Source organism: Trachypithecus francoisi, unplaced genomic scaffold (genome assembly GCF_009764315.1).
Source record: "Trachypithecus francoisi isolate TF-2019V2 unplaced genomic scaffold, Tfra_2.0 Lachesis_group0, whole genome shotgun sequence".
Taxonomy (NCBI): Eukaryota; Metazoa; Chordata; class Mammalia; order Primates; family Cercopithecidae; genus Trachypithecus; species Trachypithecus francoisi.
In genome coordinates, this window is record NW_022681453.1 from 142,840,278 (window position 1) to 142,853,214 (window position 12,937).

At 41.0% G+C, this 12,937-nt stretch overlaps 1 protein-coding gene across 2 annotated transcripts in view; it reads left to right on the top strand.

Moving 5' to 3' along the window:
• The first annotated feature begins 1,197 nt into the window (after window positions 1-1,197).
• Window positions 1,198-12,937, top strand: part of LARS2 (leucyl-tRNA synthetase 2, mitochondrial) — a 167,498-nt gene continuing 155,758 nt past the window's right edge. Inside the window, exons 1-4 of one of the 2 annotated variants that reach the window (XM_033212319.1) lie at window positions 1,227-1,329; window positions 3,696-3,761; window positions 6,540-6,794; window positions 12,328-12,456. In XM_033212319.1, the coding sequence (XP_033068210.1) occupies window positions 6,561-6,794; window positions 12,328-12,456 (363 nt within the window). In that variant the 5' untranslated portion in view covers window positions 1,227-1,329; window positions 3,696-3,761; window positions 6,540-6,560. Of the gene's footprint in view, window positions 1,330-3,695; window positions 3,762-6,539; window positions 6,795-12,327; window positions 12,457-12,937 lie in introns of both variants that reach the window. The other variant, XM_033212320.1, reaches the window with a different exon arrangement.

Below are 12,937 nucleotides of genomic sequence, written 5' to 3' on the forward strand. Positions count from 1 at the left end.
GATGTGAACCATTGTGAATCATCCCTTTGTCCAGCATATACACGCTATATAGCTACCTAACTTAGTAGCCATCTCGGTTATCAGACTGACAGATCACAATAAGAAGGGTGAGGACAGTACAATAAGCTATTTTGAGAGAGACCACAGTCATATAACTTTTATTACCGCATATTGTTACAATTGTTCTATTTTATTATTGGATATTTTTGTTAATATCTTACTGTTGTCTAATTTACAATTTAAACCTTATCATAGGTATGTATGCATAGGGAAGAAAAACAGTATACATAGAGTTCAGTACTGACCCAGTTTCAGGCATCCCCTGAAGGTCTTGAAACATGTCTCATGAGAATAGGAGGGACTACTGTAATCATGTGATGAATTTTGTTTGGTAGAGATACGATTTCAAGCCTGTAAGAAAGAAATGGCTCCCAAACATTACTTTTTCCCGTCCTATAGGATATTAACCAATTTTGCACAATTAGCAAACTCATTTCAGTATTCTTGACTGCCCACATATATGAGTTCTTCAAGTTCTCCTTTAAACCGGTTTTACCTTTTTGAAAATTATGCTCTAACACCACTGGTTCTTTGCAATTCATTGATTTGTTGATTTATTACAAGCATGAAACATTTGCCGGGTGTGTTACAGTGCGAGCATGAGATATACAAACTCCTCTAGGAAAGGGAAGGCATCATGCTTTCCTGACTCCCAGCACACTTGCCAGGTAAGAAAAGTACCTTACCCCAAACCTATTCTTGACCAGGTAATTCCACCCCCCGCCCCAGGGATAGAGGATTACGCAATATAGTGAAAGAAGGTGCCTCACTAATCAAGCGGTCAATTAGGAATCAAGAGGTCAAGACCTGCCCAAGCCCAGGAGGCAGTTGTTGCTACGCTGGGATTCAAACCCTGAGGTCTGGGCTACATCCCAGGGCTCTTTTCACCAGCTGCCGCCTAGTTTACTCTGAGGCCACTAAATTAACGGCTTTCATCAGTTTGCTATAATTATAATAATTTGAGCCCCACACGTCTAGAGATTTGCCGACGCCAGAGCGGTTGAAGGGCGTGCCAGAGGCCGGGGGGGCGGAGCCCAGGGCCGAAGCGCAGACGCCCCGCCCGACCCGGCGGGCTGCTGGGAGTTGAGGACTGGGTTGCTCTCTCTCCTTCTCCGGTCCCGCCCCCTTCTGTCTGTGTCGACGGCGGACGCTATCTATAAAGTTGTTGTTTTGACAACATGGCGGCGCCCATGATGCGTGGCAGGGCAGTGCTCGCCTAAAGGTGGAAAACGAGGAATAGAGGAGCCGCAGGCCAGAGCCTGTGAGCAGGTAAACCCCTGGACCGGGCGCAGCGAGATGAGAGACGAAACCCGGTCTCTTCTTCCTCCGGCTCGGGAGAGTCTGACTTGCTGAGGGCAGGAAGGGAAGGTGCGGGCTGAGTTAGGTGGTCCTGGAACGTTGCAGTTTCCACACTGAGAATATCTGAGATGCAGGTCTTCAGGATCTTTGAGCCACCGACCCCACTGATAGCTGTGGACTCTTTCCCAGAAAAATGCACATATACACGTAGTTTTGTACTCAAGCTCCCCTCCCCACTGCTCCCCTATCGCAGTTCATCCTTGGATCTTTGCTCCCCGGACTAAGGGTTTAGACCCAGTTGAAGGTCATCCCTTGCCTCTTTGGGGCCCACAGGTCGTTTTCACATGTTAGGGCTCCGAGGTCCTCAGAAAGATGAGGTTCCAGACAAGAAATCTGCCTGAGGTCACAGGTAATTAGTAGCTGCAAAATCCAAGATACTTATTTGTTTTCACAAAACTTGGTTTCTTTAAGATGAATTTTCCCAGGTGCATTCTTGCACTTTCTTTTGAGTGTTGTGCACAGATGCCCTTGTGTGCTTCTCCCCTGTGTTCTGTTTCTTTTTCTGCCTCCTACTCTTCTAGGCTTCTCTGTCCGTATATGATCTCATTTTTGGTCCAATTCTCAGGCGCTTCCTATTCTCAAAAACCTTAACCTTGAGCTCCAGCTGAGATTGAGGTCAGGGTTGATTCTAAACAGGGGTGGATTAGTGGGAATTGATTCTTTGGAAGGATGTGGAAGAAGAGACAAGATTCTCAGCATCTAGGGACGGAACTGGAGGAGCTAGAGCTAAGAAGAAAAGGGCCAAGTTGATCATAATAAGACATGAGCCACACCTTTCACATCGTCATATCCTCACAGCCGTTTAATAAAATGGCTGCTCTTCACTGTCAATAAGAGGCAGTCCATCAGGGCTTTGGTGGAGGGGTACTTGGAGTGGCCAAGAACAAGGCCTGGGAAGTAAGGGAAAGGAATAGGGCTGAACCCTAGGAAGTTCAGTGATGAATCACAGCCGTGAATAGTGACTATATGTTGATTCTTGTGAGTGCCCTTATGGGATTAGAATTTGAGTGGGGTCTTGGGGACTCCTAACCCCAAAAGATATGAACTATTCTTAAAAAGTCTTAACACAGGTTATCAGATTACTCCCCCAAAAAGGTGGAATCAGTTTATGTTCCTACCAGCAGTTATTTTAAAAATGCATATTTCTTTTTCATTTGCCAATCTGGTAACTGAAATTTCATTGTTTTAATTTGCATTTATTTGATTAGTTGTAAAGTTTATCTTTTTCAGATTAACCATTTGTATGTCCTCTTTATTAACCATTTATATGTCATCTTTGTTATTTTCTTTTGCCCATTTTTAAAATTTGATTTTTAGTGTTTCTTTTCTCACACATGAACTCAGGAGTAGAATAACCTTTTGTTTTTGCAGTTTTGGTGAACATTTTCTCATAGCTAATTGTTTGCTTTCCAATTCTGTTCTTAATGATTTTGATATACAGATATTTTACATTTTTAGCATCAGATTTATTAATATTTTCCTTTGTGAATTTTTTCATTGTTTCATTGTTTTTATACATTGTTTTATACATTTCATTGTTTTTATACTCAGGACAGAACATCCTGCACCCTCTTAAGATTTATTAAATACTCATCTGTGGTCCAGGCGCGGTGGCTCACGCCTGTAATCCCAGCACTTTGGGAGGCTGAGGCAGAGTGATCACGAGGTCAGGAATTCAAGACCAGCCTGGCCAACATAGTGAAACGCCATCTCTACTAAAAATACAAAAACTTAGCTGGGCATGGTGGCGTGTACCTGTAATCCCAGCTACTCGAGAGACTGAGGCAGGAGAATTGCTTAAACCCGGGAGGCGGAGGTTGCCATGAGCCGAGATCACACCATTGCATGATCTCATTGCGACAGTGCAAGACTTTGACTAAAAACAAACAAACTCATCTGTATTTTTATTTTGTTTTATGGTACTTAAAAAAATTCTTTTTTTTTTTGAGGCGGAGTCTCGCTCTGTCGCCCGGACTGGAGTGCAGTGGCCAGATCTCAGCTCACTGCAAGCTCCGCCTCCCGGGTTTACGCCATTCTCCTGCCTCAGCCTCCCGAGTAGCTGGGACTACAGGCGCCCGCCACCTCGCCCAGCTAGTTTTTGTATTTTTAGTAGAGACGGGGTTTCACCGTGTTAGCCAGGATGGTCTCGATCTGCTGACCTCGTGATCCGCCCGTCTCGGCCTCCCAAAGTGCGGGGATTACAGGCTTGAGCCACCGCGCCCGGCCAAAAAAATTCTTATTTATTTTATTTTATTTTTTCTTATTTCTGCTTTTAGATCGAGACCTACAGATAAAAAACATTATTTAATCTGTCTGGGATTTACTCCAGCTTATGATTTGAGGTGGGACTCTAATTTTAAGTTTTTCTCCTCTCTGTCGAATAATCTATTACTATCTAATCTGCTCCTGCTTTTTTAAAAAAATGAACTTTAAATGCTTTTAAATACCCAGATCTGTTTCAGGATTCTCTAGTTCACTGGTTTATTTAAGCAAAGCAGAGGTCATTAGTGAGCCAGGTATTATGTAAACATTTTTAGAAAGCTTATTCTTGTTGTGTAGACAGAGCAGTTTAAGTCACTGTATTTTATAATTTTGTTGTGCCCCTTCGTTTCTATTTGAGAGGATAGCCCAGAACACTCCTTATGTGTTCTTAGGGGATGCTGTCTAGGAGAGAAATGGCAAGCACCCGTGTATGTGTCTTCTGCTAAATGGCGTTCTTTGGCTTGCAAAGGTATGAAAGTATTGACTTGGCAGGAGAACCATAAAATCTATGACTTCTATATAATTAGGGAGTTCTAATTATAGAAACCTAAGCCCTAAAAATATATGCAGTTGCCTTAAGTGTAAAAATGTATGTATATTAGGTTGGTCATATAGAATTGCTAACATTTAACCAATTTCATATAGATCAAATACCTGTAATCAGATCTGTGTACTTTAAAATAGCCAAGCCCAACTAACAGAGCATTTAGTTTTCTTTTTTTCTTTTTCCTTTTTTTTTTGAGATGGAGTCTCACTTTGTCACCCAGGCTCTAGAGTGCAGTGGTGTGATCTCGGCTCACTGCAACCTTTGCCTCCCAGGTTCAAGTTATTCCTCTGCCTCAGCCACCCAAGTAGCTAGGATTACAGGCGCACATCACCATGCCCAGCTAATTTTTGTATTTTTAGTAGAGGAGGGATTTTGCCATGTTGGCCAGGTTGGTCTCAAACTCTTGACCTCAGGTGATCCATCTGCCTCAGCCTCCCAGAATGCTGGGATTACAGATGGAACCACTGCCCCCAGCCTAAGGGAGATTTTGTTTTAAAGTCTATACTTTACCCCTAAAGAAACAAGAGGTGTTTAATGCAGTGAGAATGTCAGTGACTTTGGCAGACCAACTTGTAAGATGCCCACATTATGTTGCTATCTTATGTGAGCATGACACTCACTGTTATAAGCCCATATTGACCTTCCTGGCAACATCTGTGTTCCAGTACCTTTGTGAAACAGGCCAAATCCTAATAGAAGTTGAAATAATTTTGAGAGACTCAAAGAACATCAGCTTAGAATGCCAGGTTTCTTTATTTCTGTCTTGTTTTGAAAAGATCTGTTTTCATCTGTTTTTTCAGTGTAGCACTTCTTGAATGCTATTATGCAAGAAGGGGAAAGTTTAGGCTATTTAGTCTAATATTTATATCTTAAATATTTGTGAAATATTTGATGAAATCTCACCTCAACCCTTTAAATAGCAATACAATATGAAACTTCTTCAATGAGGTCATTTCTAGAATTTACTTGTGGAAGAAGCCAATGAAACATTAAAATTGAATTTTCAGTTACAACTGGATATCCTGGTAGGCCCCAACCTATGAGTTGAATTCCAAAAAATAGCACTCACCATGACTACACGTTATATATTTTTGTTTCTTATCTGCCTCCCTTACTGTTTGTTTCTTATCTGCTTCCCTACTGGTATGTAAGTGCCATGAAAGAAGGGACTCTGGGTCAAGTGTGGGTGGCTCACGTCTGTAATCCCAGCACTTTGGGAGGCCAAGGTGGGCAGATCATGAGGTCAGGAGTTTGAGACCAGCCTGGCTAACATGGTGAAACCCCTTCTCCCTAAAAATACAAAAATTAGCTGGGCATGGTTGTGTGTGCCTATAATCTCAGCTACTCAGGACGCTGAGGCAGGAAAATTGCTTGAACCCAAGAGGCGGAGGTTGCAGTGAGCCAAGATCATGCCATTGCACTCCATCCTGGACAATAGAGGGAGACTCTGTCTCAGAAAAGAAAACAAAAAAAAGAAAGAAGGGACTCTGTTTTTGTTTACTGCTGTATCCCCAGTGCTTAGAACAATGTGTGGGCCTAATGGTACTCAATAAATACTTGGTGGTGGCTCATGCCTGTAATCCCAGCAATTTGGTAGGCTAAGGCAGGTAGATCACTTGAGCCCAGGAGTCAGAGGTTACACTGAGGTATGATTGTGTCACTGCACTCCAGCCTGAGTGAAAGAGCAGGACCCTGTCTCTAAAAAGTAAGTCAATAAATAAATAAATATTTGGTAAATGAAGGAGAAACTAAATGAATTATCAGTCTTCTAAATAGTGGTTATTTTCAGGTTCAGCCTACAGGGTATATTTAACTCATAATATGTATAAAAAGTGCGAATAGTAGTTTAGAGTTTCTGGCCCTCCTGGGAGGCCTGTATTTAGACCTCTTCTGATATTTGAGCCTAATGCCAACCCAGCATGTGCTTGAGCTCTTCTGAGGCTCGAAGACATAGGAAGTGAAGCCTGCTGGAGAGTCCCTGGGCTGGCCCACGGGAAGGGGAGGGAGGGCACTCCATGCCTTCCATGCAACTGGTAAGGTTGTGCAGGAGCTGGCCAGTTGATGGTCTCCATTTTTTTCCTACAGGATTTTTGCATTTTTGATGTTAGGGGTCACTGACCCTTTATATTTTCTATTAAAAAGTTTGTGTTTAGCTCAATTGAATTGCTAAAGTATTCTTTTCAGGGAAAGAAATCATTAAAAGAGTAAGGGGAAAGCACAGGGCCATAACACTGAACTGTGACAAATGGAAAGATAAGCTCTGGGGAGGGTTTGAGGCTGCTTATAGTGTGCTTTCTGCCCTCTTTTTCAGGGCCTTCTCACCTTCTGAAGAATGGCTTCTGCTTGGCAGAGATTGGGTTTTTATGCCTCTCTTCTGAAAATACAGCTAAATGGTGGGCCAGATGTCATCAAGTGGGAAAGAAGAGTAATTCCCGGATGTACCAGAAGTATCTACAGTGCCACGGGAAAATGGACAAAAGAGTATACATTGCAGACAAGAAAGGATGTTGAGAAATGGTGGCATCAGCGATTAAAAGAACAGGCCTCCAAAATTTCAGAAGCTGATGTGAGTATTCTGAGAGATTCTAAGAGGGTAGAGAAGAGGGGCTGAAGGTTTGGACCCTGGGGTTAGACTACCTGGTTCAGATAAGATACTAAATATGTGACCTTGAACTAAATTGTTGAATTTCTCTGTGCTTCAATTCTCTTATCTGAAATGGAGGGTGATCATAATAGTGCCCACCTGCACTATTGGGAGGGGTAAATGGTTTGGGAGGCATAAATGAGGTGATACAAGGATAGTGCTTACAGGAGTTTCCAGTGTGGTGGATGCACATATAGTAATATTGTGCACGAGGTATATGGCAGACAGCAGCAAACCAGATGTTCTAGAGCAACATTTACTAGGGGAAGCTCATCAAAATAGGAGCTCTACCAGATGATGGGTCCTTTGTGGTCCATTGCGTGGTGGGGCAGCACACAGATTTCTGGCAAGGTCATATCTGAGACTCCAGGAGAGGCACCTGGGCTCCTCGCTGGCTGCATGTTCTGAGAAGTAACTGCCCCTTCCCTGGCATGACCTTAGCTTCCAACTCTGTTCTGCGGCCTCAGCATCATAGTTTGGGGGATATCAGCCCTTCCACTGTTGTGATCTGGGGTAGGGTCTAACCTTGAGGTAGCAGCTACACGTGTTAGTGGACCCTTGGCTTCTGCACCAGGTGTACCAGCTCGGCACTCTACCTGAATTGATGGTGGAAGTATAATACTTGGCTGCAGCCAGTTTCCATGGAGTGCTCTCTGTTCCTTTTCTGGGAGGCCAGCCTGTTGGGAATCAGTCTGGAACATGTTAACCCTTACCTCTTGATACTGGTCAAAATGACAGGTGGGAGATGTGATTTGTTACATGAAATGTTTGAATCTGATTGGAGTTTTACTCTTAAATTCTGATCATCTCTTTGTAGTAGTTATAATCAAATAACTTAAACTTCTATGTTTAATAAAGAGATTAGGCCCAAGGCAAGCAGCTGAATAAGTGCAGCTGCACAAGACCACACCTCTCTAAACTTGCCTTTTCCCCATCTCCTGATTGTGTCATCACATTCATTCTTTCTATAAGATTGGTGGTTATGAAAAATGAGTGAGGGGAGGGGAGCTATTTGTGTTAAACTGAAAGATGGTTTTGAGCAATGGTTAGAAAGAAAAATTGCTATTGAGAAAGATGTAGTGTATAACAAGTAAAATGAAATGGAAAAAAAAGGAAAGTTTGAATGTAATGCATAATTTTACAATGAAAGTTTGACTTTTACCTCATTAAGAAGTGAAAAGCCCTTGTGTCAACATCATCAGACTAATGTAACGTCATAGATTCTGAAAACAAACTCTTAAGGAGCAGTTTAATTCTGAGTGAGGACGGTAAAATTAGCTTTCTTTCCCCTTTTGGTTTAGATGATCATTTATTGACTTCCAAACGTTTCGACGTTGTAGCTTATTGATTTTGTGACATCTCATCCTTAAGCATACAGTTTTTTAAAATGTTAAATGAATCAAAAGAAATTGTTTTAGTAATTGGGGAGATAGCATAAGGGGCATTGTGTGTGATCCCCTGGCAGCCCCCTATCAGGGTTTAAATCAAGGAATGGCAAAGCAGAGCGAGCATTCAGTGAGTGAGCCAGAGCCTGGGCTGCAATGCTGGCTCTGCCCCAGGAAACCTGCGTGATGCAGGCCACATCATTTAACATTTTGGATTCTGGGGCTCCTTACATTGTTTACCTCACAGAATTGTTTTGAAAGTCAAATGAGAAAATCTGTGACTGAACGCATTTTACAAATGGAAGTGGTACATAAATAAAAGATACACGAAGATCAGAACATGGTGTGTCTATCAGGAATTGAGACTATGACGGAATGCTCGTGGATTTTGAAGCATTTATAATCGATCTCACTCTGGTATTAGATTCACTTGAAATCCACTCAAATAAGTTTTTCAAAATGTAATGTCTTGTCATCAACACAATTATCATTTAAAAAATAATTTCCATTTAATGAGCATTTAACCGTGTGCCAGGTACTGTCTTTCAGTTGATTATCTCATTTAATCCTGAAACAACCCAGTGGGTAGGTATTATTATCCTCATTTTTAGAGTAAGAAAACTGAGGCTCAGAAAGAGGTTTAGGCAATTTGCCAAGACATGGCAGAGCCGGGATTCAAAATCAAGTGTGTGTTTGATTCCTGAGCTCATGCTTTTTTACCCAGAAACCTTCTTTTGTCTCACCTTTGATTTACAGATAGCAAACTGATCCCAAAAGGCAAAGGAATTTGCCCAAGGCATCACAGCTAGTGACAAAGCTAGGACCAGAGCTAGGGCTCCGGACTTCTATTGAGGTGCTCCTTTTACTCTGTCATTCTCTAGACTCAGCCACAGCTCCAGAGCGTGATCTATATGAAGAGGCAGAAGTCATCTTTCTTCTAAAGTCAGAACCTGACAAAAATAATAGGACCCACTTATAAAAGCCATCCTTTCCCCATCACTTAAAATCTGAATCTCTTTTAAAGGCTTACATTCTTACACTTTTATATAATTATGAAAATTTCCCTTTCAATCAGATTCTTGCTCAATTATAACAGAAACTCCCATCATTCCTTCTCTCTTTTCCACCCCCAGATGATAGAACTCATTTCATTGTCACAGAGGAAAATGACTTAATTCATGCAGAAAAGCAAAAGGCAGAGACAGGCAATAAGCTGAATACCTTTTCTGCAATAAATAAAAATCTTCATGCATATTAAAGACTTAAGAAAACAATACTTTTCTATGTATCTTTTATGAACTCAGATTTGGATTTTGGCTTAGCTAGTATATAATTATTCATTTGATTTTGCTATTAATGTAATCTTTATTGAACAAATGTAAAAAAAGAGATGTTAGTGAAGAAATTACAGGTGGAAAATGTTTGGGGCAGGATTGTTAAATATATAACAAACAGTATAATAAAAATAATTTTATGTAAAAAATTTCAAATGAAAAGCTAGAAACAGCTTAGATCAAGGATTTTACTGTTTTTCTAAGCTCCCAAAGAACTCTTAACAGCTATTTCCCCATGTTCCTAAAAATTTCTGAAGAATAAGCCATATGCCTAATTCATTGTAAGGAGTAAGGCATGAATTGAGTGGATAGTTTTCTTCTGATTCTGCACTAAGTAAAAGGATGGGGTCTTGTACCTCCTTGGAGGGACTTGCTCAAAAGCTGAGAGGGTTATTTGCCACTCACTTTCTTAAGGACAGTTATTAAGTTCCTGAGTTCCCACCAACCCCTGAATCTCAGGTCCTCTCTCACGTTTCTGTGATTTTCCTAAGAGTTATAAATCTGCAGTTTCTAATTAAAGTATGTGACCAATGTGTTGCTTTCCATCCTGTTTGTATAAATCCATTGTAGTTGTCATTTCAGCAGTTCCAGATGATTTTCTAATTTGTGTATGATCCAGATTTCTTAATTGTTCTTTTTTTGCCATCTCTTCCTTCAGGCAGCTTAACACTCCTTGGTAATTTCTAGAGGATGGGGAGCACAGAGAAAAGTTCTATTCTAGTTTTTGTGGGGTTTTTTTTGCCACTTGCTAATGGTTCCGTTAAAGGTTTGTTTAACTTCTTTGCTGAAGGAAGTTTAAGAATTCCTTGGCAAGAATCTGATTTCTGGTTTCTTCTGCTCTACTGATTATATTTGGTTTATGTGCATTATTAGTCATGCGAACACTCAGCAAACAATATTTAAAAACCCCCTCCCACATATGTACACAAAAGAAGGGTTATGAATATTCTGTTTTGTGTTTGTTTGCATTACTTCGGGGGAAGCAAATTGTTAAAGAACTTGAGTAAAGTTCTAGGAAGGGAATAAGGCCAGGAAGAAAAAAACAGAAGGCAGGAATAAATAAAACAAAAGCAGAAATTCTGACCCTCAGTGACCAAACAGAATCAGTCACCCAGTTACCTGTTGCTCTTCCTTTCTCCCCAGCCCCTCCACCCCTGACCCCGTCATGAGATGATTTAAACTTGGGTGTGGGGAACCCTCCTATTACTTGGGTAGGATTTGTGAAGTTTGCTGGATAAAAAGTGCTCCATAGGGGCCAGTTATTAGGCTTTTGGAGCACGAAGGCCAACGAACATTTATCCAACATCTTATGAAACTCCTGCTGGCAGTGGGGGCAGGTGTAGAGAAGGAGGTGACTAAAGCACAGTCCTTACCCTTGAACAGTAGAGGAGTCCATTCAAGGACTACCATCTTTGTTTGCCTTACCCATTCATGTGCACACTCATGACAGCGTTCATCATTTTACCAGAGGAAGAATTAAGACGCCAGAAGTCAGTGATCTAATAAGGACTCACTGGCCTGTGTTCCTTCTGTTCAGATACATGTACAGTTTTCTATGTTTCCCATGATGAAACTGCTTCTTTGGAAGCTGGAGAGTTACATAACCCTGGTCTGAGGCTGCTTATTTATCATCCCTGGAGAACAACAACCTTCTCCTTTGTTAAAAAGATCTTCTCATTACCTTTCCATTTCAACATTTTTGTTGAAAGATAGGCTGTCAATACAATGGGGAAACTCAGGACCCAAATTGGTAGCTTAGGATCCTGTTGTTACTGCTAAACCTACGTCAGAATGCAGCTATAGAGAATTTAGGAAGAGACTCCATTTGTGGAGATGTTACATCTATGTGATTCAACCATTGCTTCTTTGAATTACATGGATATATGTATGTGTTAGAGCTTCCTTCGGAAAAACAGACAGTTCTTTAAGGACCTAGATGGAAGCTGTCTTAAAAGAGAAGTATTGTTTTGTTTTATTTTTAGTGGAGTAGCCATTCTTTTATTCCTTTACTTTCCTAATAATCTTGCTTTCACTTTCCTCTACAGACTTGCGCTGAATTCTTTCTTGCGCGAGATCCAAGAACCCTCTCTTGGGGTCTGCATTGGGACCGCTTTTCTTTCTTTTTTTTTTCCCCCCATAGGGTATTGGGGTACAGGTGGTATTTGGTTACATGAGTAAGTTCTTTAGTGGTGATTTGTGACATTTTGGTGCACCCATCACCCAAGCAGTATAGGCTATACCCTATTTGTAGTCTTTTATCCCTCGCCCCCTTCCACCCTTCCCCCCAAGTCCACAAAGTCCGTTGTATCATTCTTATGCCTTTGCGTCCTCATAGCTTAGCTCACACATATCAGTGAGAACATATGATGTTTGGTTTTCCATTCCTGAGTTACTTCACTTAGAATAATAGTCTCCAATCTCACCCAGGTCACTGCAAATGCTGTTAATTCATTCCTTTTAAAAAAATAAGTTCTTACAAGAGAAAAAAAAATAAGATGTATGGGTAATTAACACTTAGAGGTTGTTTGGCATTATTCTGGACATTTGTTAACTTGAACCAGGGCTTTGAATTTTGCTTTTTGACATTTTAATTGATTTACATTCTGGAAACAGTCTTTTTAAAAGGAAACTTTTAAAATGTTAAATTATTACTTTGCGTAAAATGCCAAAATGTTATGTATACATGTGGAGTTCCCAGAAAATGCTTAATAAATACTCATTGTCGTTCTTTCCTAGAAATCAAAGCCAAAATATTATGTGCTTTCCATGTTCCCTTATCCTTCTGGTAAGCTGCACATGGGCCATGTGCGTGTCTACACCATCAGCGACACCATAGCACGGTTCCAGAAGATGAGAGGGATGCAGGTAAGAACAGGTGCCTGCTGGAGCAGCCCTTGTCTGCCCCACGCAGGGTCAGCATATAGTAATATGTGTTCAAGACAAATGAAGAAAACCAACTTTAGTTAAGATTAGGACAGCTTTGAAGATGGACATGAAAAGCTCAGTGTTTCCTTGTATGAATTAGAAGATACTATAATAAAGCATCTAGGTTAATTGGGGGCAGCTATGAGTTGAGTGTTGTGCTGGGGTGGAGATCGTGTGGGAATGGGGTGAAAGGTAGATACAAATGTGGATAACACTGATAGTCTTCCCAGGAGATGCTCACCCCTGAGTAGAGAATCATTGTATAAGGAACTGAGGTCAATAGTACAAATACACATCAGTGCTATGAGTGGCAGGTGAGACTGCAAGATGTTTCTTTCCATTCTATTTGTTATTTTCCATATTCTTTGGGTGTGTATTTCTTTTCGTTTTTTTTTTTTTTCTTTTGAGATGGAGTCTCTCT